General features: G+C 50.9%; 1 protein-coding gene across 1 annotated transcript; it reads left to right on the top strand.

The window, feature by feature from the left end:
- Nucleotides 1-83: 83 nt before the first annotated feature.
- Nucleotides 84-26,023, top strand: ADAP2 (ArfGAP with dual PH domains 2). The gene is made up of 11 exons (NM_001354175.1): nt 84-257; nt 1,076-1,206; nt 3,033-3,124; nt 6,810-6,889; nt 8,126-8,238; nt 13,937-14,083; nt 18,515-18,598; nt 21,672-21,734; nt 23,055-23,132; nt 24,121-24,349; nt 25,572-26,023. Exons 1-11 carry the CDS (start codon nt 164-166, stop codon nt 25,604-25,606), a joined length of 1,146 nt encoding a protein of 381 aa, NP_001341104.1. The 5' UTR covers nt 84-163; the 3' UTR covers nt 25,607-26,023.
- Nucleotides 26,024-27,933: the final 1,910 nt, after the last annotated feature.

Genomic DNA, 27,933 nt, shown 5'->3' with positions numbered 1-27,933 from the left:
CAGAGTGGGCGGGGCTTAACGCCCGGGGGCGGGGCTGGCGGCGAGGTCTTGGCTGCAGGCGCTGAGGCTGCTTCCCGCTCCACCTGCGGGCGAGCGAGCTGGCCATGGGCTACCGCGTACCGAGGGGCTGTCGGGCTGAGCCCTGAGCCCGCCGGGGCCGGCCATGGGCGACCGCGAGCGCAACAAGAAGCGGCTGCTGGAGCTGCTCCAGGCCGCGGGAACCGGCAACGCGTACTGTGCAGACTGCGGGGCAGCAGGTAAGGTCGCGGCGGCGCACGTAGCCCGGTAGTCTGGGCCGGCCAGCGGCCGGCGGGTCCCGTCCCCTGCCTCCAGACCCGGGCGGGTCCCAGACCCCCGCGCACGACTCTTATATCACCTTCGGACCCGGGCCCCCGACAGTCCTCTCCTCGACCAGTACTGCCCCTACTTGAAGCTGGGCCCCCTGACCTGCCCCCTCTGGACCTCGACACTAGATTCCAGCCCCGGGTGCCCTGCCCATTCTACTCACTTCCCTCTGCCAGACACCCTGCCTACCCGGACCACGGTCCTTGACCTCTTCTTCTCGGACCCAGCCCCTTCCCCCACGCTCGGATCCAAACATCCCACACACCACGGTTCCCAGACCCCGGACCCAGCTCTCCCAGGATGGTCCAGTGTCGCCTCCCGCGCCTCGGACGTCCCCGGGGTTCTGCGCGCTCAGACCCGGCGCACGCCAAGGGACTCTGACCCACCTTCCCACCCGCAGCTCCCGGCGTCGAGTTGCGGGTCCGTCCTTCCGCGCTCTCCTCTCAGTTCCCTGAAGTGCTGTCACTTCCACTTCGCGCCGCCTCAGCCTCTCGCTCTCCATCCCCCGGACTCCCTCCAAGATCTTCATTCTGGCCGCCGCCGCAGCCGCGTCAGGGCCAAGTGGGCTGACCAGAGGGTTTCATGCTGGTATCTTAGTTCGCGCAAGGCGGGGAGGCCGAGAGAGAAGGCGTGGGCTGTTGGTACCTGCCAAGCCCTTGCCTCTCCTGGCGCCCCTGGTTTCTTCAGCCAGCTCTTCACCCGCTCCCCACCCTGCCCTCTCACCCCGCAGATCCCGACTGGGCCTCTTACAAGCTGGGCATCTTTATCTGTCTGAACTGCTCCGGAGTCCACCGCAACTTTCCAGACATCAGCAAAGTGAAATCCGTCAGACTTGACTTCTGGGACGACAGTATCGTGGAGGTAGCAAGGGGCGCGTGTGGAGAGCCTTTGAACAGGAGCCTGCTCCCGTTCTCCAGGGAAGGAAACTGAGGCCGAGAGAGGGGCAGTAAGGAGCCAGTTAGACAGAGGCCCTGAGTTCAAATCCTAGCTCCATCGCTTACTTATTTGCAGCTGTGAGGTCCGGAGCCTGCTATTTAACACTAGCTGTGGGCCCTTTCCACACATGTATTATAAATATACCACTATCCTTTCACAGGGCTGCTATGAGGATTAAATGCTGACTCAATGCAGGTACAAAGTAAATAGTCAATTAACAGCTGCTGTTCTTAGTAGCTGAAGTCCTGGACCAGAACAGAAGTATCCTGATTCATGGTCCCTAGGCCTTCTCCAGTCCCCCTAGCCAGGGAGGGAGCCACCTCGTTCTCCTGATCTCCAGAGATAGAGAACACTTTCAGCCTGGATGATGACACCATTCTGGCCAGAAAACCTTCAGAGAGCAGGCAGTCCTAAACTGGGCTGGCTGAGGATTTCGAGGACTACGGGGGAAGCAGACCCATGTTTACTGAGTACCCCTGTCTGTGCCAAGCAGTGTGCTAGACCACTGGGCTCGAAGCTTTATTCGTTCACTCATTCACTCATTACTGTAAGCCTGCATTTGCTGGCTGTAGGAGAGAGCAGTGGAGATAAAGTCTCTACTTACGTGGAGCTTACATTCTAGTGCAGGAGAAAGACCAGAAACCGGCATATAAACCTGAAGGTCGTTTCTTTGGGCCTCATCACTCCCCTGTTATGGGCTTCCCTGGTGGCTCAGTGGAAAAGAACCTGCCTGCCAATGCAGGAGACACGGGTTCGATCCTTGGGTTGGGAAGATCCCCTGGAGAAGGAAATGGCAACCCACTCCAGTGTTCTTACCTGGGAAATCCCGTGGACAGAGGAGCCTGGTGGGCTACAATCCAGGGGGTCACAAAGAGTTGGACACGACTGAAGCAACTTAGCATTTAGCACTCCCTGGTTATCGCTTCTTCGTCTTTGCAGGTGAGATCCCTGAAGCTCAGGGGGTTAAGTGTAGCCCAGTGGGAACCCTACTCTATGGAGACTCATAGCCCATGCAAATCCTGCAACACAGCCCAGTGGCCAGTGGGGAAGGGAATAATAGGGTTCACTCTTTCCAAGAGACGTGGATTAAAAATGGGCTGTTTTTTCCACATGTATCCCCAGCCCAGATATGCCCCTGATGTTACTGAGTGCTGACTGATGGCCAGGGCCACTCCTGACACATATGCATTCCCCTGGGTCTCTCTGGTGCCATCTTCCTGACTCACGTACGCTATGGGGTGGAGCACTGAAGTGCTCCATCCTCCAGTTCCATCTATCGCCTACAGACTTGCAGGGACTACTGCTAGTGGTCCTGGCCATCTGTGGAGGGCAGTGGAGAAAGTACATGAGCTTTGGAGTTAGGCGGGTCTGGGTTCAAATTCCAACTCTCCACTGACTAGCTGTGTTACCTTGGGTAAGTTGCCTAAGCTCTCTGAGCCTTGGTGTCCTCGCCTTATAACAGGGACAGTAATTGTGGTGATTACAGTGATTGAGGGGATCAAATGGAATAATGTGGGAGAGCTGTAAAGTGCTATGCCTGTATGAGGCGTGGTTGTTACATTGTTCCAGGCTGGGACTTCTGAGCATCACGTGTGACCAAGCTGGGTTGGGGGAAATGTCAAACTCCAGGAGGAGTGTCTCCTGACTCAGCCTAGGAGCCAGTGAGAACAGTGGCCTTCTGGGTAGACTGTGGTTTCGTTTCACATTTTTTTCAAGTTCTAACATTACCCCAAGTTGCTGTTGTCTTACAGTTTATGACCCACAACGGGAACCTCCGAGTGAAGACCAAGTACGAAGCCAGAGTCCCTGCATTCTACTATATCCCCCAGGCCAACGACTGCATGTGAGTGGGTGATTTCCTGGTCCCACCCACTCCCACCGCTACCCCATCTCCAGTGCCTTTGTCTCTGACAGTCTTTTCTGTGCACCAGCCCAGCAGGTGGAGCCAGGAGAGCATTTGGTACAGGAGAACACACAGACCTCTGTAGGGCCCTCTCTACCTTCGAAGCTTGGGTCATCACCTCCCCTCTCTGGGACTCAGTTTCCTGGACTCATCTGTGAAATGGGACATCTGCTTTAGTTTCTGTCCCTTTGCCTTGATGTTCTCATAGCCTACAGGTGATGACTAACTTGATTAACAAGAGTAATGCCAGTATTCTAGCAGAATCAATGTGCTTCAGCTACTTTGCATGGAATCTTGTGCCCAGAGCTGTCCCACCTAAGCTCAGCATAGCTCCAAGGCAGCTGCTTAGGCCCCAGATCCCCAAATAATAACCATAGAAATACTTGTAGCTACTGATATTTGTTGAGCTTTACTTTGTATCAGGCCCTGTGTTAAACGCTTGTGTGCGTTAATTTTCGTTCTCTCAACAACTCTAGGAGATCATATTGCATTATCCGCACCATATAGATGAAAAACTTGAGGCTGATAGAGGCAGAGCTGGGACTAGCCCATCTGACACCAGGGCCTTCATGACTGTACCAAGGTGCTAGGGAAAAAAATCCAGTATCCTGGGATTGCATGCCATGGAACAGCAGGAGGGTTCAGGTCCCCTGGGGGTGAGGGGTGAGGGTGACTTTGGTCTGTAGTGACCCCAGACCTCTGCAGGACAGACTGTCTGAGCCTGAGCTTCCCTCCCAGGGACTCAGTATCCTGTGTGAACGGAGTGTGAATGGGAAGAAGGGTTACCTCCAGGCAGACAGGAGGCGTGGCTTGCAGGAACAGGCTGCATTTCCGCTGCCATTGTCCTCTAACCATGGCAGGATGCTGGTGGACAGCGCACAAACTATACAACTGTATCTAGTGTCCTGTGACGTCCCAGTATTTAAACAACCTGGGAGTGGCGGAGCAAGCACAGCTTTGCGCTCTGGAGACCCCAGTATGCTTCTCTGTCTCTATTCAGCTGTGAAAAGATAGGCAAGAAAGCAGAACTCTGCAACCTGTGGCAGCCTCATCTCTGAAACGTTGACAGTGACGCCTACATTTGGTAGGCCTAATGGTAGGGATTAAAGGAGATAACAGGTAAAACATCTCACAAGACACCCCTCATGCCATTTGTTTTTTTAGGATTTATTTACTTCTTTTTATTTGGCTGTAGTGGGTCTTCGTGGCTGTGTGCAGGCTTTCTCTGGATGCAGCAAGCTGGGGCTGCTCTTCGATGAGATGCGCTGGCTTCTCACTGTGTTGGCTTCTCTTCTCGTGGAGCACAGGCTGTAGGCACGTGGGCTTCAGCAGCTGCAGCACAGTGGGCCCAGGAGCAGTGGCGTGTGGGCCCTAGAGCACTCGGGCTTAGTTGCTCCTCAGCATGTGGAATCCTCCCGGACCAGGGATCCTACTGGTGTCCCTTGCCTTGCAAGGCAGATTCTTCACCACTGGACCACCAGGGAAACCCCTTCGTGCCAGTTTTAATCTATTTCTATGTCCACTTTGGCATACTGGCTGGTGGCTGGCCCAGCTGTGGGAGGTGCCAGGTTTAATGTGAAAGGGCTCCTTTTGCCTCACTGCTGCCACCCAACCCTTTGCTCCAAGGGGAAGGGACCAGGTACTTGGTGAGCACCTACTGAGCTCAAGGGTCTCTTCCAGTGCTACACAGACGCTATGTATCATGACCCCAACTACAGCCCTGAACTGTAACCCCTTCTGGTTGAATGGCCTCAATCCCTAATTCTAAAAGTCCCCTGAATTCTCCACCTCCAGAATCTCGGTCTCCATTCCCTCTCCCAGCTCTGATCCTGTGGTTCAGGGTTCCTCCATGTCCTGGGGCCGAGGGCTGTGCATTCAGTAGGGCTCTTAACTACACACAACAGAAACCCAGTTTAAACCAGCTTATGCACAAGGTGATTTTCTGGGTTCGGATCAGACCGCAAAAAGAACAGAGGTGGAACCACCCTCTGGAAGGACAGGCTGGAGGCTCCAGCACTATCAAGTCTCTGAAATCCCTCTGGTTCCCATTCCTGCCTCTTTTTCTCACCCAGGCTTTCTTCCTTTTGTTGTTCAGTTGCTCAGTCATGTCCGATTCTTTGTGACCCCATGGACTGCAGCATACCAGGCTTCCTTGTCCTTCACTATCTCCTGGAGTTTATTTAAACTCATGTCCATTGAGTCGATGATGCCATCCAACCATCTCACCCTCTGTCGCCCCCTTCTCCTCTTGCCCTCAATCTTTCCCAGCATCAGGGAGTCAGCTCCTTTCCCAATGAGTCAGCTCTTCGCGTCAGCTGGCCAAAGTATCAGAACTTAAGCTTCAGCATCTGTCCTTCCAATGAATATTTAGGATTGATTTCCTTTAGGATTGACTGGTTTGATCTCCTTGCAGTCCCAGGGACTCTCAAGAGTCTCCTCCAGCACCACAGAGCAAAAGCATCAATTGTTCGGTGCTCAGCCTTCTTTATGGTCCAGTTCTCCCATCCGTACATGACTACTGGAAAAACATAGCTCTGGCTATACAGACCTTTGTTGGCAAAGTGATGTCTCTGCCTTTTAATATACTTCTTCCTGTAGCTGGGAGCAACACCATATCCATGTTCCCAGCTCCAGCTCCCAGCTCAACCCTGGAGAGAAGGCTTCCAATCCACCTCTCTCAGTTTTTTGCTACTTTTGGTCCCAACAGCCCAGGGCCAAGCTCTGATTGACCAATCTGGGTCAGGTACTCAGTTCTAGGTCATTCCCTGTGGCCATGGGGTGAGGTCATATCAACCTGGGAACGTTTGCCTGGAAAAGGCAAGAGGGAACCAAACAATTGGAATGAAGTCCCTCTCAGCTGCGTGGATTTTCTGTAGGGGTCGTGGATGGCAATGTCTGGTTGGGCTAATAGCAAACACCTATTATGTGCTCAACATAGTACTAGGCCCTCTGTATGCATTTAAACCTCTCAACAACTCTAAGGGATAGGTAGATATAATATTACTGGAATATTCCCCAAGTTCAGAGGAGTAAAGCAACTTGCCCTTGGTCACACGGTGGATAAATGGTAGAGTAGGACCAGGTCCCAGAGGGTCAGACCCCAAGACCACTGCTCTGTCCATTGTAGCATGCCCAGATCTCATGGGTGGGCCTTGGGGAAGGCTCACAGACTCTCCTGGCTTAAGCTCATGAACACACAGTGCAATGTGGCAGAGTAGACGGTCCAGGGGAGCTGGCATCTGTCTCATTGACCTAGAGGGGCTGAGGTTGGAATAGCATAGCAGTTTGGATTTAGCCCCTGGGGGGAGATATTATTTCCTGGTGAGATACTGGCCCTGTCTGCAGACATTTTGGAGTATCACAACTTGGGAAGGGTTGCTATTGGTATCAAGGGGGTGGAGGTCTGAGATACTGCTAAACATCCTACAAAGCACGAAATAGTCTCCCACCACGAAGCATTACTTGGTCCCAAGTGTTAATAGTATGCAGATGGAGAAACTTGACCAGGCTGGGCAGGCAGCCAGGCCTTGCTGAGAAGCTCCCATCCTCAGCTACAGGGTCTCATAAAATTGCCATGAAAAGAGGATGCATCAGACACAGCTGACTCAAGTTTCTCTCTTTTTAGGGTCTTAAAAGAACAGTGGATTCGAGCTAAGTATGAGAGACAGGAATTTATGGCCGATGGGAAAACCATCTCACCCCCAGGTAAGGTTATTTTCATTATCTCTTGAGGGCTGATTCTGATGCATTCTAGAAAACAAAGTGCCTGAGTATTAGGAACAAGGTCAGCCGCCCTCGCTCTGGCCCCAGAGACCAAGGTGTGGGTTCCTCTGCTTCTGAAATAGCAACACATCAGCTGGTGGGGTTTTATGGTCTTCTTGGCCGAGAAGCTCACTCGTTTCAGGTCCTTGCAGGACCACAGGGTGTACAGAGTCTTAGTATAAATTGCAAAAAGATTCACCCCCTGGACAGACCAGGTAGAAATAGACAATCTGCTTCTGGCTAAGGGAGCCCTGGTGTGGCACAAGCCTTGAGAAGGAGAATGGGCTGGATTTTGCCTCCCTTCCTGCCTTTGTGCAGGGCATGATCTCATCGGTGGCCTTGGACCTGTGGCACATTCTACCCCTCTGCTGTGAGTCCAAATGGACACTGTCCCAGAGAGCAAAATGTACAAAACCGCTCGAGGACCAGAGGCAGCCAGTGCCGAATGCTCGTAGCCGCCAGGAGCACAGAGTGTTCATCCACCAGCAGGGACCTAGAGGTCACTCATTATTCCCGTACTTGGGAGACTTTCAGTTGGCTGATATCAACGTGAAGTTGGGCCTCTTTCAAAATCAGTCCAGTTTCTCAGTTTTTAGCCTACTTAAGGGTTCCTTATATTTTAGTTTAATTTATTTATATATTTTTGGCTGTGCTGGGTGTTTATTGCTGCACTGGCTACTGTCTAGTTGCAGGGCATTGGCTTCTCGCTGCGGTGACTTCTCTTGTTGCAGAGCGCAGGCTCTAGGCATGCGGGCTTCAATAGTTGTGGAACTTGGGCTCAGTGGTTGTGGTGCATGGGCTTAGTTGCTCTGCAGCATGCAGGATCTTCCCAGACCAGAGGTCGAACCGGTGTCCCTTGCATTGGCAGGTGGATTCTTAACCACTGGACCCCCAGGGAAGTCCCTACCTAAAGGTTTACTATGTCTTCTTAGGAAACAGCCAAGAAAGAAAGTTGGAGGGACCCCCCCAACTAAAATCATACAGCATTGCAAAGTTTCCTCAGAGAGGACCCCACATCCTGCAGCCGTAAGAGCTAAATCAGATCCGAGACGTTTCAGCAGCAGGTGGGCGGTCCACTCCACCCCTGAGACTGCACGGCATGGGGTCACCAATAGGCAGGTGAGTTGCCTGTTGGTCTTAGAGCTGTGGTGGTTCACTCTTTCTCATCTTTGGTGGCAGGTAACCGAGAAGGGTTCCTGTGGAAGCGGGGAAGGGACAACGCACAGTTCCTGAAAAGGAGGTTTGTCCTCCTGGCAAGAGAAGGCCTGCTGAAGTACTACACTAAAGAAGAGGTAAGCTTCTCCTACTCCTGCCCGAGCCAGGGCAAGCACCCCTCTCCGGTCTATGTTTTGATCAATGGTGCCTGGTCTTGTAGATGAGCTCAGTCACTGAGACTTAGGTGCCACACGCTGCTACTTTTCCTCATTATACAATCCATCCAGTCCACTGAAATCCTCACCTTCTCTTCACCTTGAATGGGCTTAGACTGGTCCATGATTAAGGTTTTGATGATCACTTGACTTTACTTCATTGATTCATTCACTCAAGAAATATTTATTGGGCTTCCTTGGTGGTCCAGGGGTTAAGAATCCACCTGCCAATGCGGGGGACATGGGTTCAATCCCTGGTCTGGGAAGATCCCACACACCGCAGGGCAACTAAGCCTGTATGCTGCAACTCCTGACGCCTGCGTACCCTTGAGCCTGTGCTCCATAACAACGAAGCCACCTCAATGAGAACCTGCACACTGCAACTACAAAGTAGCCCCCGATCACTGCAGCTAGAGTAGCCCTCACGCAGCAATGAAAACCCATCGCAGCCAAAAAGTATATATTCATTGAGCACCTACTATGCTAGACCTTATTCCAAGCACTGAAGATACAGCAGTGAACTAAACGAAGTTCCTGATCCCTTGGGGCTTCCATTCTAGTGAATAGAGACAGGTAATAACCAAAATATATGTTACCTATCCAGTGGCAATAAGTTCTATGAAGTAAAATAAAAGAGAGTGAAGGTTAGAGCATGATACAAGTGGGGCATGGGCAGGTGGTCAGAGGAGGCCTCTCTGATGACCTTTGAGCACAGAACAGAATAAACATGAGTACGTTATGTGGGTATGTGGGGGAGGGGTAGAAGAAGAGAGAACAGTATGTGCAGGAGCATGGGCAAGTGTGCTGATTAGAAAAGATGACCCCTCTGAGAGGGTGCATCCCTGGTCCCAGTCTAGGCAAGCAGAAGCCTGGATGCCGGTTCTCCCCCATCCCTTCAGCCAGGAGCTTTCTGTTCAGTACACAAACTGCCCAACCGTGAGCCATAGCCATGGCTTGAGCTGGGAGTGTATTTGGTGAGTCTATAGGGCATGAAGGAGGCCAGAGTGCCTGGTACAGAGTGAGCAAAAAAAATAATGGAGAGAGATGAGCTCACATAGTGGAAGACTTTGAAGACCATAGGAAGATTTTTTTTTTTTTAACAGCTTTATTGCAATGTAAATTCGCATACCACAGGATTCACCTATTTCAGTTCAGTTCAGTCGCTCAGTCATGTCCAACTCTTTGCGACCCCATGAACTGCAGCATGCCAGGCCTCCCGGTCCATCACCAACTCCCGGAGTCCACCCAAACCCATGTCCATTGAATCGGTGATGCCATCCAACCATCTCATCTTCTGTCGTCCCCTTCTCCTCCTGCCCTCAATCTTTCCCAGCATCAGGGTCTTTTCAAATGAGTCAGCTCTTTGCAATTCACCTATTTAAAGTATATAATTAATACCTTTTAGTATATTCGTGGAGTTGTGCAACTTTCACCACAGTCAATTTTAGAACATTTTCATTACCCTAAAAAGAAAACCCACATGTGTGAGCTCTAGTTCTCCACTCTACTAGCCTCCCCTAGCCCTGTTGTTGTTTGTCACTCAGTCATGTTTGACTCTTTGCAATTCCATGGACTATAGCCTGCCAGGCTCCTCTGTCCATGGGATTTCCCAGGGGATTGCCATTTCCTACTCCAGAAGGTCTTCCTGACTCATGGGTGCTTGGCACTCATACCTGCTGCTTGGCAGGTGGATTCTTTACCACTGAATCACCAGGGAAGCCCTCCCGTTGCCCTGCTGCTGCTGCTGCTGCTAAGTCGCTTCAGTCGTGTCTGGCTCTGTGTGACCCCATAGATGGCAGCCCACCAGGCTCCTCCGTCCCTGGGATTCTCCAGGCAAGAACACTGGAGTGGGTTGCCATTTCCTTCTCCAATGCATGAAAGTGAAGTCATTTAGTCGTGTCCAACCCTCAGCAACCCCACGGACTGCAGCCTTCTAGGCTCCTCCGTCCATGGGATTTTCCAGGCAAGAGTACTGGAGTGGGGTGCCGTTGCCTTCTCCGCCCCTTGCCCTAGGCAACCACTAATCTATTGTCAGATTTGCCTGTTCTTGACATTTCGTACAAATGGAATCATACAATATGTGGTCTTTTATAACAGACTCCCTTCATTTAGCATTAGGTTTTTAAGGATCATTCATGTTGTAGCACATATCAGTACTTCATTTCTTTTTATTGCCAAGTAATATTCCACTGTATGGATATACCACATTTCACTTATTTATTCATCAGCTGATAAACAGTTGAGTTGTTTCCACTTTTGGGCTAGTATGAATAATGCTGCTATGAATATTTGTGTACAAGGTTTTATGTGAATCTACATTTCCAGTTTTCTTGGGTAATTCTCCCTAGGAGTGGAACTGCTGAGTCATATGGTAACTCTTTGTTTAATTTTTTGAGGAATTTTTCCAAAGTAGCTGCACCATTTTACATTCCCACCAGCAATGTATGAGGGTCCTTCACATCCTCACCAATGTTTGTTATTATCTGTCTTTTTGATCATAGCCATCTTAATGGGTACAAGATAATATCTCATTGTGATTTTGATTTGCATTTCCTCGATGGCTAGTGATGTTGTATGTCTTCTCATGTACTTACTGGCCAGTTGCCCATCTTCTTTGTAGAAATGTTTATTCACAGCCTTTTCTCATATTTTTATTATGTTATTTGTTTTCCGTTTTTTTTTTTTTTTTTAGCTGTAATCGTTCTTCATATAGTCTATATACAAGGCCCTTATTGGGTATATGATTTTTTTTATTACATTCTTATTTCTTAATATTCTTTTTCATTAGGGTTTATCACCAGAATATTTTTACAAAAAATTTCTGTGTTTGGATTTTACTCTGTTATTGGGAAGACATACAAGGGTTTGGGGGCTTCTCAGGTGGCACTAGTGGTAAAGAAACTGCCTGCCAATGCATGAGATATAAGAGACCCAAGTTTTATCCCTGGGTCAGGAAGATCCCCTGCAGGAGGGCATGGCAGCCCACTCCAGCATTCTTGACTGGAGAATCCCTTGGACTTTGGAGCCTGGTGGGCTATGATCCATAGCATTGCAAAGAATCAGACACTACTGAAGTGACTTAGCATGCACGCAGGAGGGTTTTGAGCAGAAAAGTGATCAGCTTTGACTAAAACTTTAAAAAGAGACACTCTGGCTGCTACTTGAGCAAGAGTGGGGCAGGAGGAGGCAAGCGTAGAAGCAGAGAAACCAGTTAGGAAGCTACCACAATAATCCAAGATCGGGATAATGGTGTTGGAGATGGTTAAAAGTGGTCTGCTTGCATTTTGGAAATAGAGCCAATGAGATCTACTGAAGGATTGGACATGGCGTGTGAAAGTCAGAGGGATCAAGAATGATCCACAGGACTTCCCTGGTGGTCCAATGGTTAAGAATCCACCCGCCAGTGCAGAAGACACAGGTTCGATTTCTGCTCCAGGAAGATTCCACATGCTGTGAAGAACTTAGCCTGTGTGCCGCAACTACTGGGCCAAGTGCTCTGGAGCCCATGAGCCACACAAGAGAAGACACCGCAGTGAGAACCCCATGCAACTAGAGAGAAAGCTGCCTCCTCTCGCGTCAGCTAGAGAAAGCCCAAGGGCAGCAACGAAGACCCAGCACAGCAAAAAATAAGAATGCATCCCAGATTTTTTGCCTTATGCAACTATGAGGTTAGTTTGTCATTTGCTGAGATGGCAAAGATTTAGCTCCCTAAGGGGATGATCATGAGTCCTTTTTCATTTGAGATGCTTATTAGTCATCCATGTAGAGACTGAGGAAGACGTTCTCAGAAGTTCTAAGTCTAGAGGTTTGGGGAAAGTTTTGAGCTGGAGTCAGCAGCGTGCAAACTGGTTGAGCAACAGGACTGGTTGGAATCACCGAGGTGGGCGGGGGGGTGAGGGTGGATGAGAAAAGATGTCTAAGGACTGAGTATTTTAGGTATTTGTTACTGAGTGACACACCACCCTAAAACGTAGTGGCTTGAAATAACAATTGATTGTGTCTCATAATCCTCTGGGGTCAGGAATTTGAGCAGGTGGTGGCTGCTGCAGAGTACTCCCTGTGACTTCAGCTGGGTCGTTCCCTCCGCTCCATTTTCCTGGGTTGGGCTAGGAGACCCAGAAAGCCTTCACTCACATGTCTCGTGCTTTGCTTCCTTGTGGCTTTTCTCTCTGTGAATGTTCCTCATTCAGGAGTCCAGTTCAAGCTTTGTTACAGCATGGTGTCCGACTTCCCCCAAGCAAACGAGGATGCTGCCAGGCCTCAAAGCTTAGGCCAGGAACTGCCTGCTATTGGTCAGTTCAAGTCATGCAACCAAAACCAATTCAGTTCAGTTCAGTTCAGTTCAGTCACTCAGTCGTGTTCGACTCTTTGCAATCCCATGGACTGCAGCGCGCCAGGCCCCCCTGTCCATCACCAACTCCTGGAGTTCACCCAAACTCATGTCCATTGAGTCGGTGATGCCATCCAACCATCTCATCCTCTGTCGTCCCCTTCTCCTCCCACCTTCAATCTTTCCCAGCATCAAGGCCTTTTCAAATGAGTCAGTTCTTTGCATCAGTTGGCCGAAGTATTGGAGTTTCAGCTTCAACATCAGTCCTCGGGGAGGGGATAGAGATTGCGCCTCTTTTTTTTTTTAATATTTATTTATTCCTTATTTTTGGCTGTGCCGGGTCTTCACTGCTGCGCTCAAGCTTTCTCTAGGTGTGGCGAGCAGGAGTTACTCTCTAGTGGTACACGGGCTCCTCACTCTGGTGGCTTCTCTTATTGTGGAGCATAGGGCTGTAGAGCGCGCCAGCTCAGTAGTTGTGGCTCGTGGACTTAGTTGCTCTGCGGCATGTAGGATCTTAGTTCCCTGACCAGGGGCTGAGCCTTCGTCCCCTGCATTGCAAGGGGGATTCTTAATCACTGGACCACCAGGGAAGTCCCTGAAGTCCTAACTTTAATTCATTTTAATTTTAATATCTACATGTGACTACAGCTACAGCTGCTATGGGACTAGACCGTTGGTATCATTTTTCTTTCTCTCATCAGTTATGAAAGGAAACATTTGTTTTCCCTTTGCCTTCTTAGCATCAGGGAGTGCTCAAAATGTGTTCAGACCCTGAGAACAGAGTATAGTATGGGAATACATGCTTTGAGGCCTACCCCTGCTTTTATTGGTTTACCTGTTTTATTTGATTGGCTTCCATGGATTTTCATTATAAATTCTTTTTTTTTTTTTTTTTTGGTTGCACAGCATGAAGGATCTTAGTTACCTGACCAGGAACTGAACCCGTGCCCCCTACAGTGGAAGTGTGGAGTCCTAACCACTGGACTGCTAAGGGAAATCCTAATGATTTATTTTAGAAAAAGTTCTATGGCTGAAAAACTTGAAAAGTGCCAAGTTACGGTCTTTCCAAGCCCTCTTCCAGCTCAGAGAGGCCGATTAAGCAGGATTAGTGGGATGGCTGGATACAGAGAATGGTAGAATATCTGTGGATCTTGATATTAGAGCAAGAACATTAAAAACCTGTGTGGAGTTCCGAATTGGTCATGTTTGCCTTAAGGCTTGATGGCAAAGGTGAGGAGAAGTCACTCCACTGACTGTAGGCATCCTGAGTACCCGATTCCTCTCTTTTAGGGTAAAGACCCCAAAGCTGTCATCAGCATCAAGGACTTGAATGCCACCTTCCAGACAGAGAAGATTGGGAACCCCCACGGGCTGCAGATCACCTACCGGAGAGATGGCCGCGTTCGGAACCTGTTTGTGTACCACGAGAATGGGAAGGTGAGAGGGTGGCGTTGCCGCTCAGCCTCCAGCTCAGCAGCCCCGAACCTCGCAGGCCCAGCTCCCTGACTCCCTGGCGCTGCAGCCTCTTGAGACACGATGCTGCTGTTTGCTTTCATCTGTTGTCACTTTCTGTTTTTGGCCACATTGTGTGGCTTGTGGGGTCTTAGTTCCCCAACCAGGGATCAAACTTGGGCCCACGGCAATGAAAGCACCGAGTCCTAACCACCAAACCGTCAGGGAAGTCCCTGTTGTCACTTCTGGTCGGAGACATAGTAAAGTTAAGGCAGAGCGAGAACTGGGAGAGGAACCTGGCGGGGATCAGGGGTGTGTCTGGATGGTGCACAGCCACCAAGGGGCGTCCGGTTAGCAGACGGGACTATGCCCAGAGCTGGCCAATCAGGTGCAGCCAGAGATTCCAAATATGAGAGGAGGGATGACTCTAAGCTCAAACAGCAGTGCATCCCATGGCCTCCCTTCGCAGTGTGTGGTCTGGCACCAACTGCATGAGCATCACCTGGGAGCTTGTTGGAACTAGTGTCTTGGGCCCATCCTGGACCTGCTGAGTTAGAAACTGCGTTTTCACAGGATCCCTAGGTGATACTCAGGCACGCTGAAGTTTGAGAAGCACTATCAAAGGTCCAGGAAGTCAGCTCCATCAGAGAACAGCAGGCCAATAGTACAGCTGCAAAGACAAAAGCCGGCTCTAAATGGCAGGGTCATGTGACTGGGCAAGAGTCAGAGATGCTAAGTGGAGGTGAGGAGGTGCAAAGGTGGGGGCTGATGTTTTGTGATTTGCTATTAATTCTGTGCTGGGCACTTTTCTTGGTGATCACTATACATCATTGCTTTTCTTTTTAAAAAAATAATTAATTAATTAATTTGGCTGCGCCACGCGGGATGTGGTATCTTCATTCCCTGACCAAAGATGGAATCATTGGAAGCGTGGAGTCTTAATCACTGGACTGCCAGGGAAGTCCTGTACATCAGTTCTTAATCTTCAAAACCCTGGAAATGTTTTATCCCCATGTTACTGAGGCATGGGACTTCCCTCGTGGCTCAGGGGTAAAGAATCCACCTGCAATGCAGGAGTTGCAGGAGATGAAGTTTCAATCCTTGGGTCAGGAAGATCCCCTGGAGGAAGCCATGGCAACCCACTCCAGTATTCTTGCCTGGAGAATCCCATGGACAGAGGAACCTGGCGGGTTACGGTCCATAGCATCTCAAAGGGTCGCACACGACTGAAGCGACTTAGCATGCATGCACTGAGGCAGGGGTGTGTTAAGTAATTTGCTCAGAGTCATGTGGCCGATGGTTCCTGAACTCTGCACCTGTCTTACCACCCCATGTGCCTCTGCTGGAGGAAGACCCTTGCCAGCAGGAGTCAGAAACCAGATACAGGCCTGGATCTTCCCACGAGGCCCCAGCACTGGGATACTGACCATGGATCATCCTCAGCAGGCTTCATGCTCTCTCCACCGTCTGGGCTGACTTCCTGGCGTGGTCTGAAGAGCTGGGGTTTGGAGTCGGAAGTTGGGACCCTGCTTCTGCCACTCCCTTGTGTGTTCCTAGGGCAGGTCCCTTCCCTTCCTAAGTCTGCTTGTGTATGGTTGATAATACCCACTTCCCGGAGGGGTCTTGAGGATTGAGAGACTGTGGACCATGAATGTGAATGCATCTCATTACTGTGAAGTGCATTATAAACATTAGTTGTCACTGTTATTTGTTCACGATTGTGGCAGCAGTGGAAGACAAGCTCTTGAGAGCCGTGCCTGATCATTTCTGTGTTCAGGACTTCACTGTTTCAGTAAATCCTTATAGCGCCCCTCCCTGCAACGTGCACAGCACTGGGGTGTGGAGTGAATGAGGCAGAGCCATGAATGGGCTTCTAGGATCTCATAGTCTTGGGAAAGAGACAGATGGGGAAACAGGCACTGAAGAGACCGTGTGATGATGCCGGTGGGGGCTGTGCTGGAGACACACGGGAGACGTGTAAGTGGCCTAGTCTGGGGCAGGGGGCACTCTAAAAGGCGATCCAAAGAAGGAGGTTCTACTTAAGAATTGTGTGAGTATGCCGAGAAGGAGAACACTCAAACCAGCTTAAAAGGGTCATGAGTGGAAAAGAAACAGGGGTTATTTATTTCAGAGGACAGAAGCATGGTTGGGCTGCCTGAGAGGTTAGAATTAGGAACTGTGGTGTGTGTGATTCTGGGTGTGTTTGGAGACAGAGAATACACTCTTAACAGGAACACATTGTTCTATAAACCCAGGAGTGCAAGTAATGTCTCGCTTCTTAGTTTCTCTAAATGCAAGGATCTCATTTCCCAAACTGCCAAGAAGCCTAGTGCCACTCGTTTTTCTTGGCTCCCTCCATTGGCTTTACCAGAATCTTGGGACTGGTGCAGTTAGGAGACATGGAGGAGATCCCTGGCTCTCAGTCCATGGTGGGCTCACTGCTGTGGCCCCATGTCCAGACTGACTGGATACCAGTGGCTACCTCACCATGCCCATTTCTGCTAAAGGACTTTTGCTGAGGTGCCCATGATCTCAGACACTTATGGTGCCTGACTCCTTCCCACTGGCCCAGCTGTAGAGCAGCTGACAACCTGGTTCTGGCCAGTCTCCTCTCCCTGGTGATGCCCCAGCTTCTCCCTTAGATGGGCATAAATGGGGGGCTACAAACTCACGGCTGCAGGAGCCAGGTGGGCAAATTAAAAGTGGACAGCTTTAAGTCTGTGGCAAACAGGAACACATGTATAGAGAACTGAAACAGGCAAAACTTAAGGACAAAGCAACCTGTACACAGGTTGGATTTGTGACCGGAAGAGTCTTTCCAAAGTGAAGGCCTAGGTGGATCTTCTGTGGGGATGATCCCCTTCCCTTAGTGCCTGAAACCGTATAAGGTTCTTAATGCCCTGGTCAAGAGAGCTTAGGAATACTGAACCAGCAAAGCTTGACCTAAAACAGAAAAGGTACTGATGTTTCATACCTTTGAAACCAAATTCAAATGAATTTCTCAATCACTGTATTACATCCAAGTGCAGCACAGCAGCTATTTGAACAGGTCTTTCCTCTCCTCTTCCATACTCCTGTGAGATAGGATCTGATAAGCCCTGTTCAGCCTCTGTACTGGTCCAGCCCTCATCCAGATTCTGTGGCCAAGAAGGAGTAGGATCATAGCAGCAAGTGTGACTGCAACTGTGGATGGGTGGTGCGCGGCTGAGAATGGGTGGGGCATTTTTCGTAGAATCAGGGTTTGGGTGGAGCAAAAATCTATTCCATCTAAACTCACTCTCAGGATGAATAGAATGTTCTAGATAAAAGGTGTATCAAGAGTGAGGGCAGAGAGGTGGGTGAGGCAGAGTGTTCCAAGAGAAGGGAAGAACGTGGGGGCAGCGATTGCAAATGATTTTGTATGGAAAAAGCTCAGAGAGCAAAGTGAAAGTGATAATGTTAGTCACTCCATCCTGTCTGACTCTTTGTGACCCCACGGACTGTAGCCCACTAGGCTCCTCGGTCTGTGGGATTCTTCAGGCAAGAAGACTGCAGTGGGTTGCCATTTTCTTCTCCAGGGGATCTTCCCAACCCAGAGATCGAACCTGGGTCTCCTGAAGATTCTCAGGCAGATTCTTTACTGTCTGAGCTGTCAGGGAAGTCCAGAGGGCAAAGTAAGTCATACTAAAGAACTTAAGACTCTTTCCCTGAGGGTAGTGGAGAGGACTCTAAGCTAGACTCAATTAGATTTGCAATTTGAAAATCACTCTGGCTGCCGTAAGGACTGAATGAAGAGCAGCAGAGCAGAGGCAGAACCAGCTGGCACAAGGGGTTCAGCAGGTGAGAGATGAGGGTGGACACTGCTGAGGGAGGTGCGCTCCCAGAGGGACACAGGAGGTCCACGCCAGCTTCAGCCTACGTTGCACTCCAGATGATGAGCATGTGCACTGATGGAGCATCCCTAGGAGCACCTGCCCCCACCTGAAGGCCGGTCTTTGACACCCGAGGACCTTAGCTCCTCAACGTGTCTCCCAATGACCAGCAGCTCATCATCTGTGAACTTATTAGGAATGCAGAATCTCAGGCCCCACCCCAAACCCGCTGAATTCAAATCTGCATTTTAACGAGATCCTCGGGTGATGCTTACACACAGTGGCAGGAGCCAAGCACTGTGCCGGGCCGCTGCATAACTCCTGTGCGGCTGGCCTTGGTCCTTTCCCATGGCCCTGGGGCTCTGTTTCCCACTTGCTCGGGGGACGCCCTGGGCTCTGGCACCGTCCTCCCTGGGATCAGCCTGAGTAGGACTGGGGGGTGTGCATGTGCCCAAACCTGAAGACCCAGCTGGCTTCCTGCTACCAGCCTCGGCTGCCTGCCCCCCCGGCCCCCAGCTGGCACTCAGTCTCACTGTCTGTCTGTCCTTTGCATGTCTCTCTGCAGGAGATAGTGGACTGGTTCAACGCTCTCCGTGCAGCCCGTCTCCAATACCTAAAAATGGCCTTTCCTGAGCTCCCAGAGTCTGAGGTGAGCTAAATGCGGACCCCACCTTCCACGGCTCCTGTCTGCCACCTCCTGTGCTCCTGCTTGGCTGACCTCAAAGACATGCAGAGGCCAGACTCAGTTTGACTGCAGGAAAGACCTTGAGCCTTGGGGTTGGGGACCTCAGCGGGAAACCAAAAGTTTTTTCCTGGAGAGGCTGGGGGTTATGGCCTCACCGTTGGCAAGGCAGTCTCCAAAAAGCAGATCAGACTCTCCCCTTTGGGATCCGTCACTCACAGTGTCAAAAGGCTCAGGATTTGGGCATCTCTTTCTGACTTCTCCCACTGAAATGCACAAATGGTCCCTCACATACTGCTTACAATGTGCTTCTGAACCTGGTTTATCTTGTCATCCCTTTTATCTAATCGTCCTTTTCGGCCAGCAGTTAGGTGAGGTGATTATTCCCATTCCAGCGATGAGAAACTGAGTCCCAGGAAGGTCAAGGGCATAACCGAAGGTGTTCCTCCCACTTGAACATCCCCCACTTTGCCCTTTCCTAGTCTGCTTTAAGGAAGGCAGTGGGATCTTTCCCATTATCATTCTAACAGCAAGAGTCTGCCTTTCATGGCCAAGGTGACAGTGAGCCTGAGAACTTCATTTCAGTTGTCTTCAGACGTCTGGGGCATCCACGTACATCCCTTAGGCTTGGGCGGGGAAGCTGTATAGAGTGGGCTGTGAGCTGGAGGGTGTGAGCTGGGAGGCCTGGGCCCTTGCAGATGGTCTGCTCCTGACTTGCTGTGTGACCACTGCAGGTGAGGCTGCCTCTCTGAGCAGCTGTTCCCACATCTGTAAGGTGGCACTTGGTCTGGGTCATCTTCAGGGTCTCTTCTAACTCTGAGGTGCTGTACTCTAGTCCCTGTGTTAGGCCTGCTCTGGAAGGATTTTGTAAGAGATAGGGGGTGGAAAGACCATGTTAATCGTGTGACTTTTTTTTTTTTTTGGCCATACCACACAGCATGTGGAGTATTATTTCCCTGATGAGGGATGGGACCTATGCCCCCTGCAGTAGAAGTGCAGTCTTAATCACTGGACCGCCAGGGAAGTCCCATTCCTGGGACTTTCCTGTTCCCAACTGGTAGATCCTTCTTGAAAACCTAAGTGCCCATTAATTCCCCAGTTTGCAGGGAGCGAAGTGTCTGGAATGGGGGTCCTCTCCAGACCTAGGGATGCACTGAGATGGCAGATCTCCATGAGTTCCTCCAGCCAGGCCTGGCTCAGGGCCCTCCCGGCCTGCAGAGTCAGCAGCCATAGTGGGTGAACGCCCACTTGCATGGGCGTGGCGTGGGGGTGCTGACTGCTGCCTGGAGACACTGAGGGCAAGTTGCAGACGCCCCGCCTCCCTGTCTGGGCAGCTCTCCAACTCGGCTGGCCCATGCGGGGGAAACTGGGCTTTGGTAACATCCTCAACGTCCTCTTCCTCCCGCCTCCACTATCGTTACCCCTTATCCACCCCTGGTTTCCTCCCGCCTGCCTCTCTCCTCGTCTTGCCTCCCTGCATGTCTGCATAGGGTGTGAGGTTCTGAGCAACCACCCAAGTCTGGCTCGAGCTCAGGGATCCAACGCCAGAAACCTGGGGGACCCCGGTGGGATTGTGGTCCCGTAAAAAGAAACGCATGGACCCGAAGGCAGGGAAGCGGATGTGTTACGCAGGGCAAGTGGCCTCACCTCTCCTAGCCCCAGTTTACTCATCTGTCACCACTGGGACAGTCCCTGCCTCCAGGGCTGCATGTGTCCAGTGAGCCAAGGCATCTAAGGTGCAGTGCATAGTACCGCATTCCCAGCTTCTTTCTCCTTCTCATGGCCTAGATTCACCCTGCCCTGGCTTCAATTCAGACAACTGAGCGATTAGGACTCTTGTCTTTGCTCCAAATGAAGGAATTAAAGCCTACAGAATGCATTTTAGGGAAAGGGGAGTGGTGTCCTTTATATTTTTGATTTCTTGCTCACAACTTTCTCCCTTCAGACTTCCCATTCCTACTCCCAAACCTTACATCCCCTTTGCCCCTGCTCTCGACCCAGGCTCTGTTCTCATCTGAAGCTCTAGACTTGCCAGTTTGACACCCTGGAGTACAGGAGGCCAGTGTCAATCCCTGGAAGCTTCTCTGAGCGTAGGATGGTCTTGCAGATCACATAATACGGTATCCTTGTTACACAGAAGGAAACAGGCCGAGAGAGGCATAAGGTCTTATCAAGATAACACAGCTGGTTGAGGTCAGACCTGGAGCTAGAACTCAAGTCTCCTGACTCCTAGTCCAGAGTTTTCTCTACTTAATCCATCCTGCCATCGCCTCCTATGGCCCTGGCTCAGAATCCCCACCAATGCCCAGGTCTTGGCCAAGGGCCTGATCAGAAGGTTCTGGCATATTTAAACTTGAGCATCATAGAGTAGTAATATAGCTACTACTAGGGTCTGGCTGGTGTCTATCAGCTCTAGGTGGTGAAAGTTCTTCATCCTACTGGTGACATGTCTTCGGGAAAATCCTGTGACTTTTCTGAGGTCTTGTTTCTTCGTTCAGAGCATGAAAATGATAACATCCACCTCACAGGGTGGTTGAGAATTACACGCAGAGCCTGACACACAGTCAGTCAGTTCAGTCGCTCAGTTGTGTCCAATTCTTTGCGACCCCACGGACTGCAGCACACCAGGCTTCCCTGTCCATCACCTACTCCTGGAGCTTGCACAAACTCATGTCATCGAGTCGGTGATGCCATCCACCCGATGACACGCAGTAGATACTCAGAATGCAACCCCCTCCCCCCGATACCTGGAGAGTCTCCTCAGAGCCTGACCTGTGTCCTCCTCCTGGAATTGCTGAAAGAACACTTAACCTAAGTCTTTATACCAAGACTCAGCTGTGCTGGGTAGCTCTGCAGACATCTGGGGTGCTGTTGTCGGGCTCTGTCGAAATGTTAGCGTTGCATCCATACCAAATATAACCATGTGCACACATCCTTCCCTATTGCAAACTTCCCCCTTTGTCGGGGAGCCAAGTTCGCTGGGGAAGCTCGGCCTCTTAGGTGGGAGGCAGGGGGTCAGTGTGTGTCTCTCTTCCCCCAGCTTGTGCCCCTCATCACCAGGAACTATCTCAAACAAGGCTTCATGGAAAAGACCGGCCCGAAGGTACATCCCGTGTTCCTTGGGGGGGACTTTCATGGCCTCAGTGCCAGTGGGCAGTGGGGCCAAAGTGGGGAGGTGGGAAAATGGGGAACCAGGGGCAGGGAGGAGGGAGGAAGCGGAAGTAAATGGACTTTTGTGAGTTCCAGGGGTGAAGGACCAAGTGGGAGACAGGGTGGCTGGAGGGTGGTCAGGCGCTTCTCCCTGCAACTGGGCATCTTCCTTCTTGATCAGCATCGCCATCAGTGGCTCTTGTCTTTACATCATCTATCTGACCCTGTTCTTGGGAAGGCACAGCTGAAAAGGGAAAGCACAGCTGAAAAGCACAGCTCCTTTGGGGGGCAGCTCTTGAACACTTGTGTGCTCTGAGCTGGGGCCCTACCAGGACCGATCAAGTGAGGCAGGACTAGTGATTGGTCTGAGAGAACTCACCTCGGTACCTATGCTTGGATGCCAGTGAGGCCCCTGCCGCCCCAGGACATCTCAGACCTAGCCTGGATGCTGGTGCGGTGAAGCTCCAAGCAGAAGATGGAGATGGTGGGGGCTTGTGCAGAGGAGGCGGGGTGCAGGGAAGCAGGGAAGTGGGAGGAGAGAAGAAGGAAGAAGCAAGCAGATGTGTGAGTGCTTAGTCTTGCCTGACTCTGCGACACTGTGGACTGTAGCCTGCCAGGCTCCTCTGTCCATGGGATTTCCTAGGCAAGAATACTGGAGTAGGGTGTCATTTCCTTCTCCCAGAGGAAAGCAGAGGAACTCCCTAAAAAAAAAAAGAAAAAAACCCAAAGCAACAGCTTTCTGATGCCTTTTTTTTTTTCAAGGTGTAATACGCTGATGCAATGTTTGTTAAGATGACAGTGGAAGTGTTAGGCAGTCACAGTAAAGGGAGCCTCAGATGGCTGGGTAAAGGGTTGCAGGTTTTTGTCCTTCAGCAGCTGGTGGCACCGCCCCTGTGGCTCTTAGGGGGACTTTCCTTCCCCTGACCTAGGTTAGAATTTGGCCAAGGCCAGGGCTTTCAGAAGCGCTGAGCAGTAGCCACTTCTGATTTCCCAGGTTCCTTTTTCTGAGATATCTTGTCCACAGCCTGAGAAAGAGGAAAATGCTTCTTCCAACGCACATAGGCAGCGGCTGGAGGCCGCAAGGGAAAGCTGGGGTGGAGGAGGGTGTTTGGAGCCGTCAGAGCTCAAGGCCCGGGGGTGGGGCGAGCGCTGGGGTGTCCGACTGCCAAGCCAGGAACTGGCCAGCTCCCTCGTCCTGGCCCAGGCTGGCCCTCTGACCTCTGTGCCCCACCCCTGCCTGGCCAAGCCTGATACAAAGTTCCCTCTTCTGCAGCAGAGAGAACCTTTCAAGAAAAGGTGGTTTGCTCTGGATCCCCAGGAGCGCAGGCTGCTTTATTACAAGAACCCACTGGTAAGAGTCACTGATGGCCCCCCTGCTGAGCACCAGCAGGCAGAGGTGGGGTCAGAGCTGGTCGGGGACCATGGGGATGCGACAGGGCTGGAGAGACCCAGCGAGAGACATCATCACGGTTGTCTCTTAGTCATCCTTGGGCATGAAACTGCTCTCCCTTGCCTTCAAGAAGTCCTTCACGTGTGTCCAAAAGCTGCCAAGGTAGCCAAGAGAGGACTTCCCCATCCTCTAGTCTCCAGGGCTGCCTTCCAACGTGGAGGCTGTGGAGAGTCACAGTTGGGAGTAACAGCTCTAGAACGTGACTGTCTGGGCTCTGGGACCAGCCCTGCCACTTTTAGGGGTGCACCCGTGGCATTTTGACAGAGCACTCAGTTCTCCTTGCCTCAGTTTCCTCAATCAGGAGATGACTTAATAGCACTGCCATCTTCAGAGGTTGCCCTGAGGATTATTCTGTGAGTTACTATATATAAAGCACTTGAATTCTTAGTGCAGAGTTCAGTTCAGTTCAGTCACTCAGAGTCGAACATGGCTGAAGTCACTTAGCATGCACACATGCAAACATTAAGTATCATTTAAACAGATGTTGTTTAGTTGCTAAGTCGTGTCTGACTCTTTGTGCCCCGTGGACTGTAGCCCGCCAGGCTCCTCTGTTCATGGGATTCCCCAGGCAAGGATATGGAGTGGTTTGCGGTGCCCTCCTCCAGGGGATCTTCCTGACCCAGGGATCCAACCGACCTCTTCTGCTTTGCAGGCGGGTTCTTTGCCACTGAGCCACCAGAGAAGCTCATTTAAACAGAGGCTGTGTGTGATTTCCTTTATAGTTTGAGCCTTTTAAATTCGGGGGTCCTCCTAGCTGAAATCCCCAGCACAGCTCCCCACCCAACACACACACAGCCCTCTTACTAAGATGGACCTGGGGCCTCTCGGGCCTGCAGGTGGCCCTCTGCCCCAGGTGTGGCCTCTGATGACCTCTGTCCTCTCTTTTCAGGATGCCTTCGAGCTGGGCCAGGTGTTTCTTGGGAGCAACGAACAGGGGTACCAGGTGTTTGAAGACCTGCCCAAGGGCATCCGAGGGAACCGCTGGAAAGCTGGCCTCACCATCGTCACCCCCCACCGGAGGTTCGTCTTCACCTGCCCCAGTGAGAAGGAGCAGCGTGAATGGTTGGAGAGTTTTCGGGAGGTCCTTTCCAGCCCCTTGACGCCCCTCAACCTCCTTGGTAAGATACGGGGCCCTGTGTGTGTTCCTTTGGCCAAGGAAAGTGGGCAGAAAGGGGCTTCTTCACTTGGGTTCAGCTGTGAGTCCTAAAACCGGGGTCATGGCTCCTGACTGCCCTCTTTCCCTTTTCTTCTCTTCTGGCCAAAGAGAAGTTCAGACAGTGCACATTATTGCCCGGAAACCCTCTCTGTCCACATCGAGTTCCTCTACCGGGAGGCTTTCCCTAGTGGATCCGGATGAGCTTCGTCTTGGTGGAGCTGTCGCTCGCGTAGTTGTTCACTTTCTAATTTGTGCCTGACTCTTCTGCGATCCCGTGAACCGTAGCCCTGCCAGGCGCCTCTGTCCATGGGATTTCCCAGGCGAGAGTACTGGAGTGGGTTGCCATCTCCTCCTCCAGGGAATCTTCCCAACTCAGGGATCGAACCCACAGCTCCTGCACTGGCAAGTGGATTCTTTACCACTGAGCCACCAGGGAAGCCCGAACCGTTGCTTAGGTCCCGTTTTCTACCCTGCTCCCTCCCAGGAGCCGAGCAGCCTCTCTGCCCCTCCACTCCCTGCCCCTTAGTCCCTTTTCCCGTGAGAAATCCTCGGCCTGTTAGGAAGGTCACACCCGCCGGCAGCTTCTGGGATTCTGGGTTCCTCCCCACTCAGAGGGAAGGCTATTTTTAGGGTGCTGCTCTTTTCTAGGCGCTGGTCTGTCTGCTCCTCTCCTGCTCCTCCCCTTTGTCCCAGATGTGTCTTGAGCAGGCTTCCCCATCTGTAGACAGCCTCGTGGAAGGAGGGGAGACATTCTGAGCAGGAAACTTCTGGCCCAGGGCCTTCTGGCTCCTGGGACACCGAGGAGAAGTTCCGTGTTTGGAAAAGTACAGACTGAGTAGGTGACCCCATGCGGCCCCTGGGGAGAAACCCTGGTGCCCTTTGAATCTGACCAGGATAAACACAGACTTGCTTCACTCCCCAAAAATCCCAAAGCTGAAGGGCCTCTGAGATGGGCTGGGAAGTTGTTAATGAAGAACATTAGTGTCTTTTCCCCCCGGGGGCCTGTGCTTCTGAGTCTTTGCTGCTCTGTTTCCGCTTTTCTCTCCTCTGCTGTGTCTGTGTCCCTTCATATACCACTTTTTGGTCTGTTTCCCTCTGTCATTGCTCCCCTCTCCTCTCGCTGTCCCTTCCCTCCGGTGGGACTACACTGGCACAGCCATACCCTCTTTTTGTTCCCTTTGTAGCTGTGTCAACAGAGAGTGACTGCAGCCATAGGTGACCTAGTGGCCACCCAGCGCGCCTGGTAGAAAGGAGAGGTTACCGCTTCAGCCTTGGGGGCCCCACAGGAGTGCCCCCCCGAAGTCGGCAGCTGCCACAGGCAGTGACCTCTGCCAAGACCAAAGCTTTGGCCTTTACCTGCTGGCTCCCTGGGCCTCCTCGCTGCCCTAGGGGTCTGGGTAGCTGGTAAATGTCCTAGGGCCTCAGGACACCGGAAATGAAGGCACCGCAATGGGAAGGTACCCGTGGCATTAGCCAAGCTTGCTGAAGAAACAGATAACGACAAGAAGTTTAAGCTGAATCCAACCATGAGGAAACAATCAGACAAGTCCACATTAGAGGAATTCTGCAAAACGACTGGCTAGACACTTCAAGACTGCCCGTATCATGAAAGATCAAGTAGTCTGAAAACTGTTCTAGATTAGACAAGACTAAAGAGACATAGCCACAAAATGCAATTCATGATTCTTGATTAGATCTTGGATTTTAAACAGTTTTTGAGATGTAATCCAGATAACTGGGGAGGTTCCAATATGGATGTATATTAGCTAGTAGTATTGTAACATTGTGATATTGTGCTGTATTTGTGTAGGCGGATGCTCTTGTTCTGAGGGATTCTGAAGTGGTCAGGGATAAAATATAATATGTCTACATATGTCATATGTATGTCATACATACATGTCAGCAAAATATAAATGTATCTGTACATAGAGAGTATATACATAGATATAGTGTGTGTGTATTTATGAAAAAGAAAGTCTGTGTACACACACACTCAGGGGGAGAGACAGAAAGCAGACCACTGTGCAAAATGTTAGCAACTTCATCTAGATGAAGTATAGCTGGATGCTTATTGTCCAATTCATGCAAATTTCCTATAGGCTTGAAAGTTTTCAAATTTAAAAGTTAGGGGGAAATTACTTTAAAAGCATCCACTTTTCACTCTTCAATAGTGGTGGGTTTTCCCCATGAATCGAAAATGTTCCTGGGAGAGTTCTACCTTTGTGCACATCTTAGAAGATATAAAAGTGTAGCTAATACAAAAGAACAAACAACCCCCCTCCCCCCAAAGCACAATGTTCCCATCCACACACTCTGGAAGGAAAGAAGGAGGACAAGACGACAACTCCCCTGGACCCCAGGGAGAGAGCTATCCAGCCTGAATGCCACGTCTGGCCCTGCCACTAACGCATGTGTGCATGCTCAGTCGCGTGTCTGACTCTTTTCGACCCCGTGGACTGTATCCCGCCAGGCTCCTCCATTCATGGGATTTTCCAGGCAAGAATACTGGCCGCTAATGAGACTGTTGGAAAACTCACTTCCCCACTTCTGTGCCTTGGTTTTTCCCTTGCAAATGAGGAAGTTGAAGCAACTGCTGAAATTCAATGGAAGCAACAGCTATTTCTGAGCACCTCCCAGATGCCAGGCTCTGCAGGGGCAGGAACCAGATGACGTGGTCCCCGCTGTCACAGATTTCAGCCCGCTGGACAGCAGGCCTAACAGAGGGCAAGATAATGAGGCAAGTGTTCAGAAAGGGGACGTGCGGGCTGCTGCAAGGTGTGTGGCAACAGGGTTCACCCTGAGCGAGAGGAGGGAGCCTCCTTCTTTTCCAGAAAGTGACGTCTAAGTCGAAACCTTAAAATGTTCAGAGGTTAGTCAAAGGGAAGAGGGCCAGGAAAACACTCTAGGGTAAGGGAGGAAAATGTTCAGAGGCTCCCAGATGGGCAAGAGGAACGGAAAGAAATCGCAGGTGGCTGCAATGTTAGAGAAATAGATCACCCAGGTCTAGGCTCTATGATTCATTATCTTCATTCAAAACAATGAAGACATTGTTTTCATTTCAGTGGAGACCCACAGGGTTGGGAGGGTCTTTAAGAGAGTCTCTGCTTTTTCATGGGATTTTCCTTTGATCAGAGGACAAGCAACGTCATCAAGCTGTCTTTCCTGAGGCTTCCTGACTGCCCAGATGAAGACATGCTTGCTTCCTCTTCTGTCTCCTAAAGCACCTTGAAAATGTCTGTTTCAACACCTGCTGGGCTGTATGTATGTTAAGGGTCATGTTACTTGCCTGCCTTTTTTTTTTTTTTTTAAACCACACTGTTCCACTCTGTTGGCTGTACTCTGCTAAGTTCTGAGAATGAGAGAATCAATAAAGGAACTTGTGGTCCAGAGAAGAAGAAAGAGAAGGAAACAGGCAATAACAAAACTACTTGAAGGAGCAATTTGGGATTCTTAGGAGCCCCTCAGAGGGGCCGAGAACAGAGATAAGAGATGGAGACTTCCTTGGTGGTCCACTGGTTAAGAATTGCCTGCCAGTGCAGAGGCCAT

This window comes from Bos taurus, chromosome 19 (assembly GCF_002263795.3).
Source record: "Bos taurus isolate L1 Dominette 01449 registration number 42190680 breed Hereford chromosome 19, ARS-UCD2.0, whole genome shotgun sequence".
Taxonomy (NCBI): Eukaryota; Metazoa; Chordata; class Mammalia; order Artiodactyla; family Bovidae; genus Bos; species Bos taurus.
The sequence above is the reverse complement of the archived record's forward strand: the minus strand, read 5'-3'. Positions and strand labels throughout refer to the sequence as shown.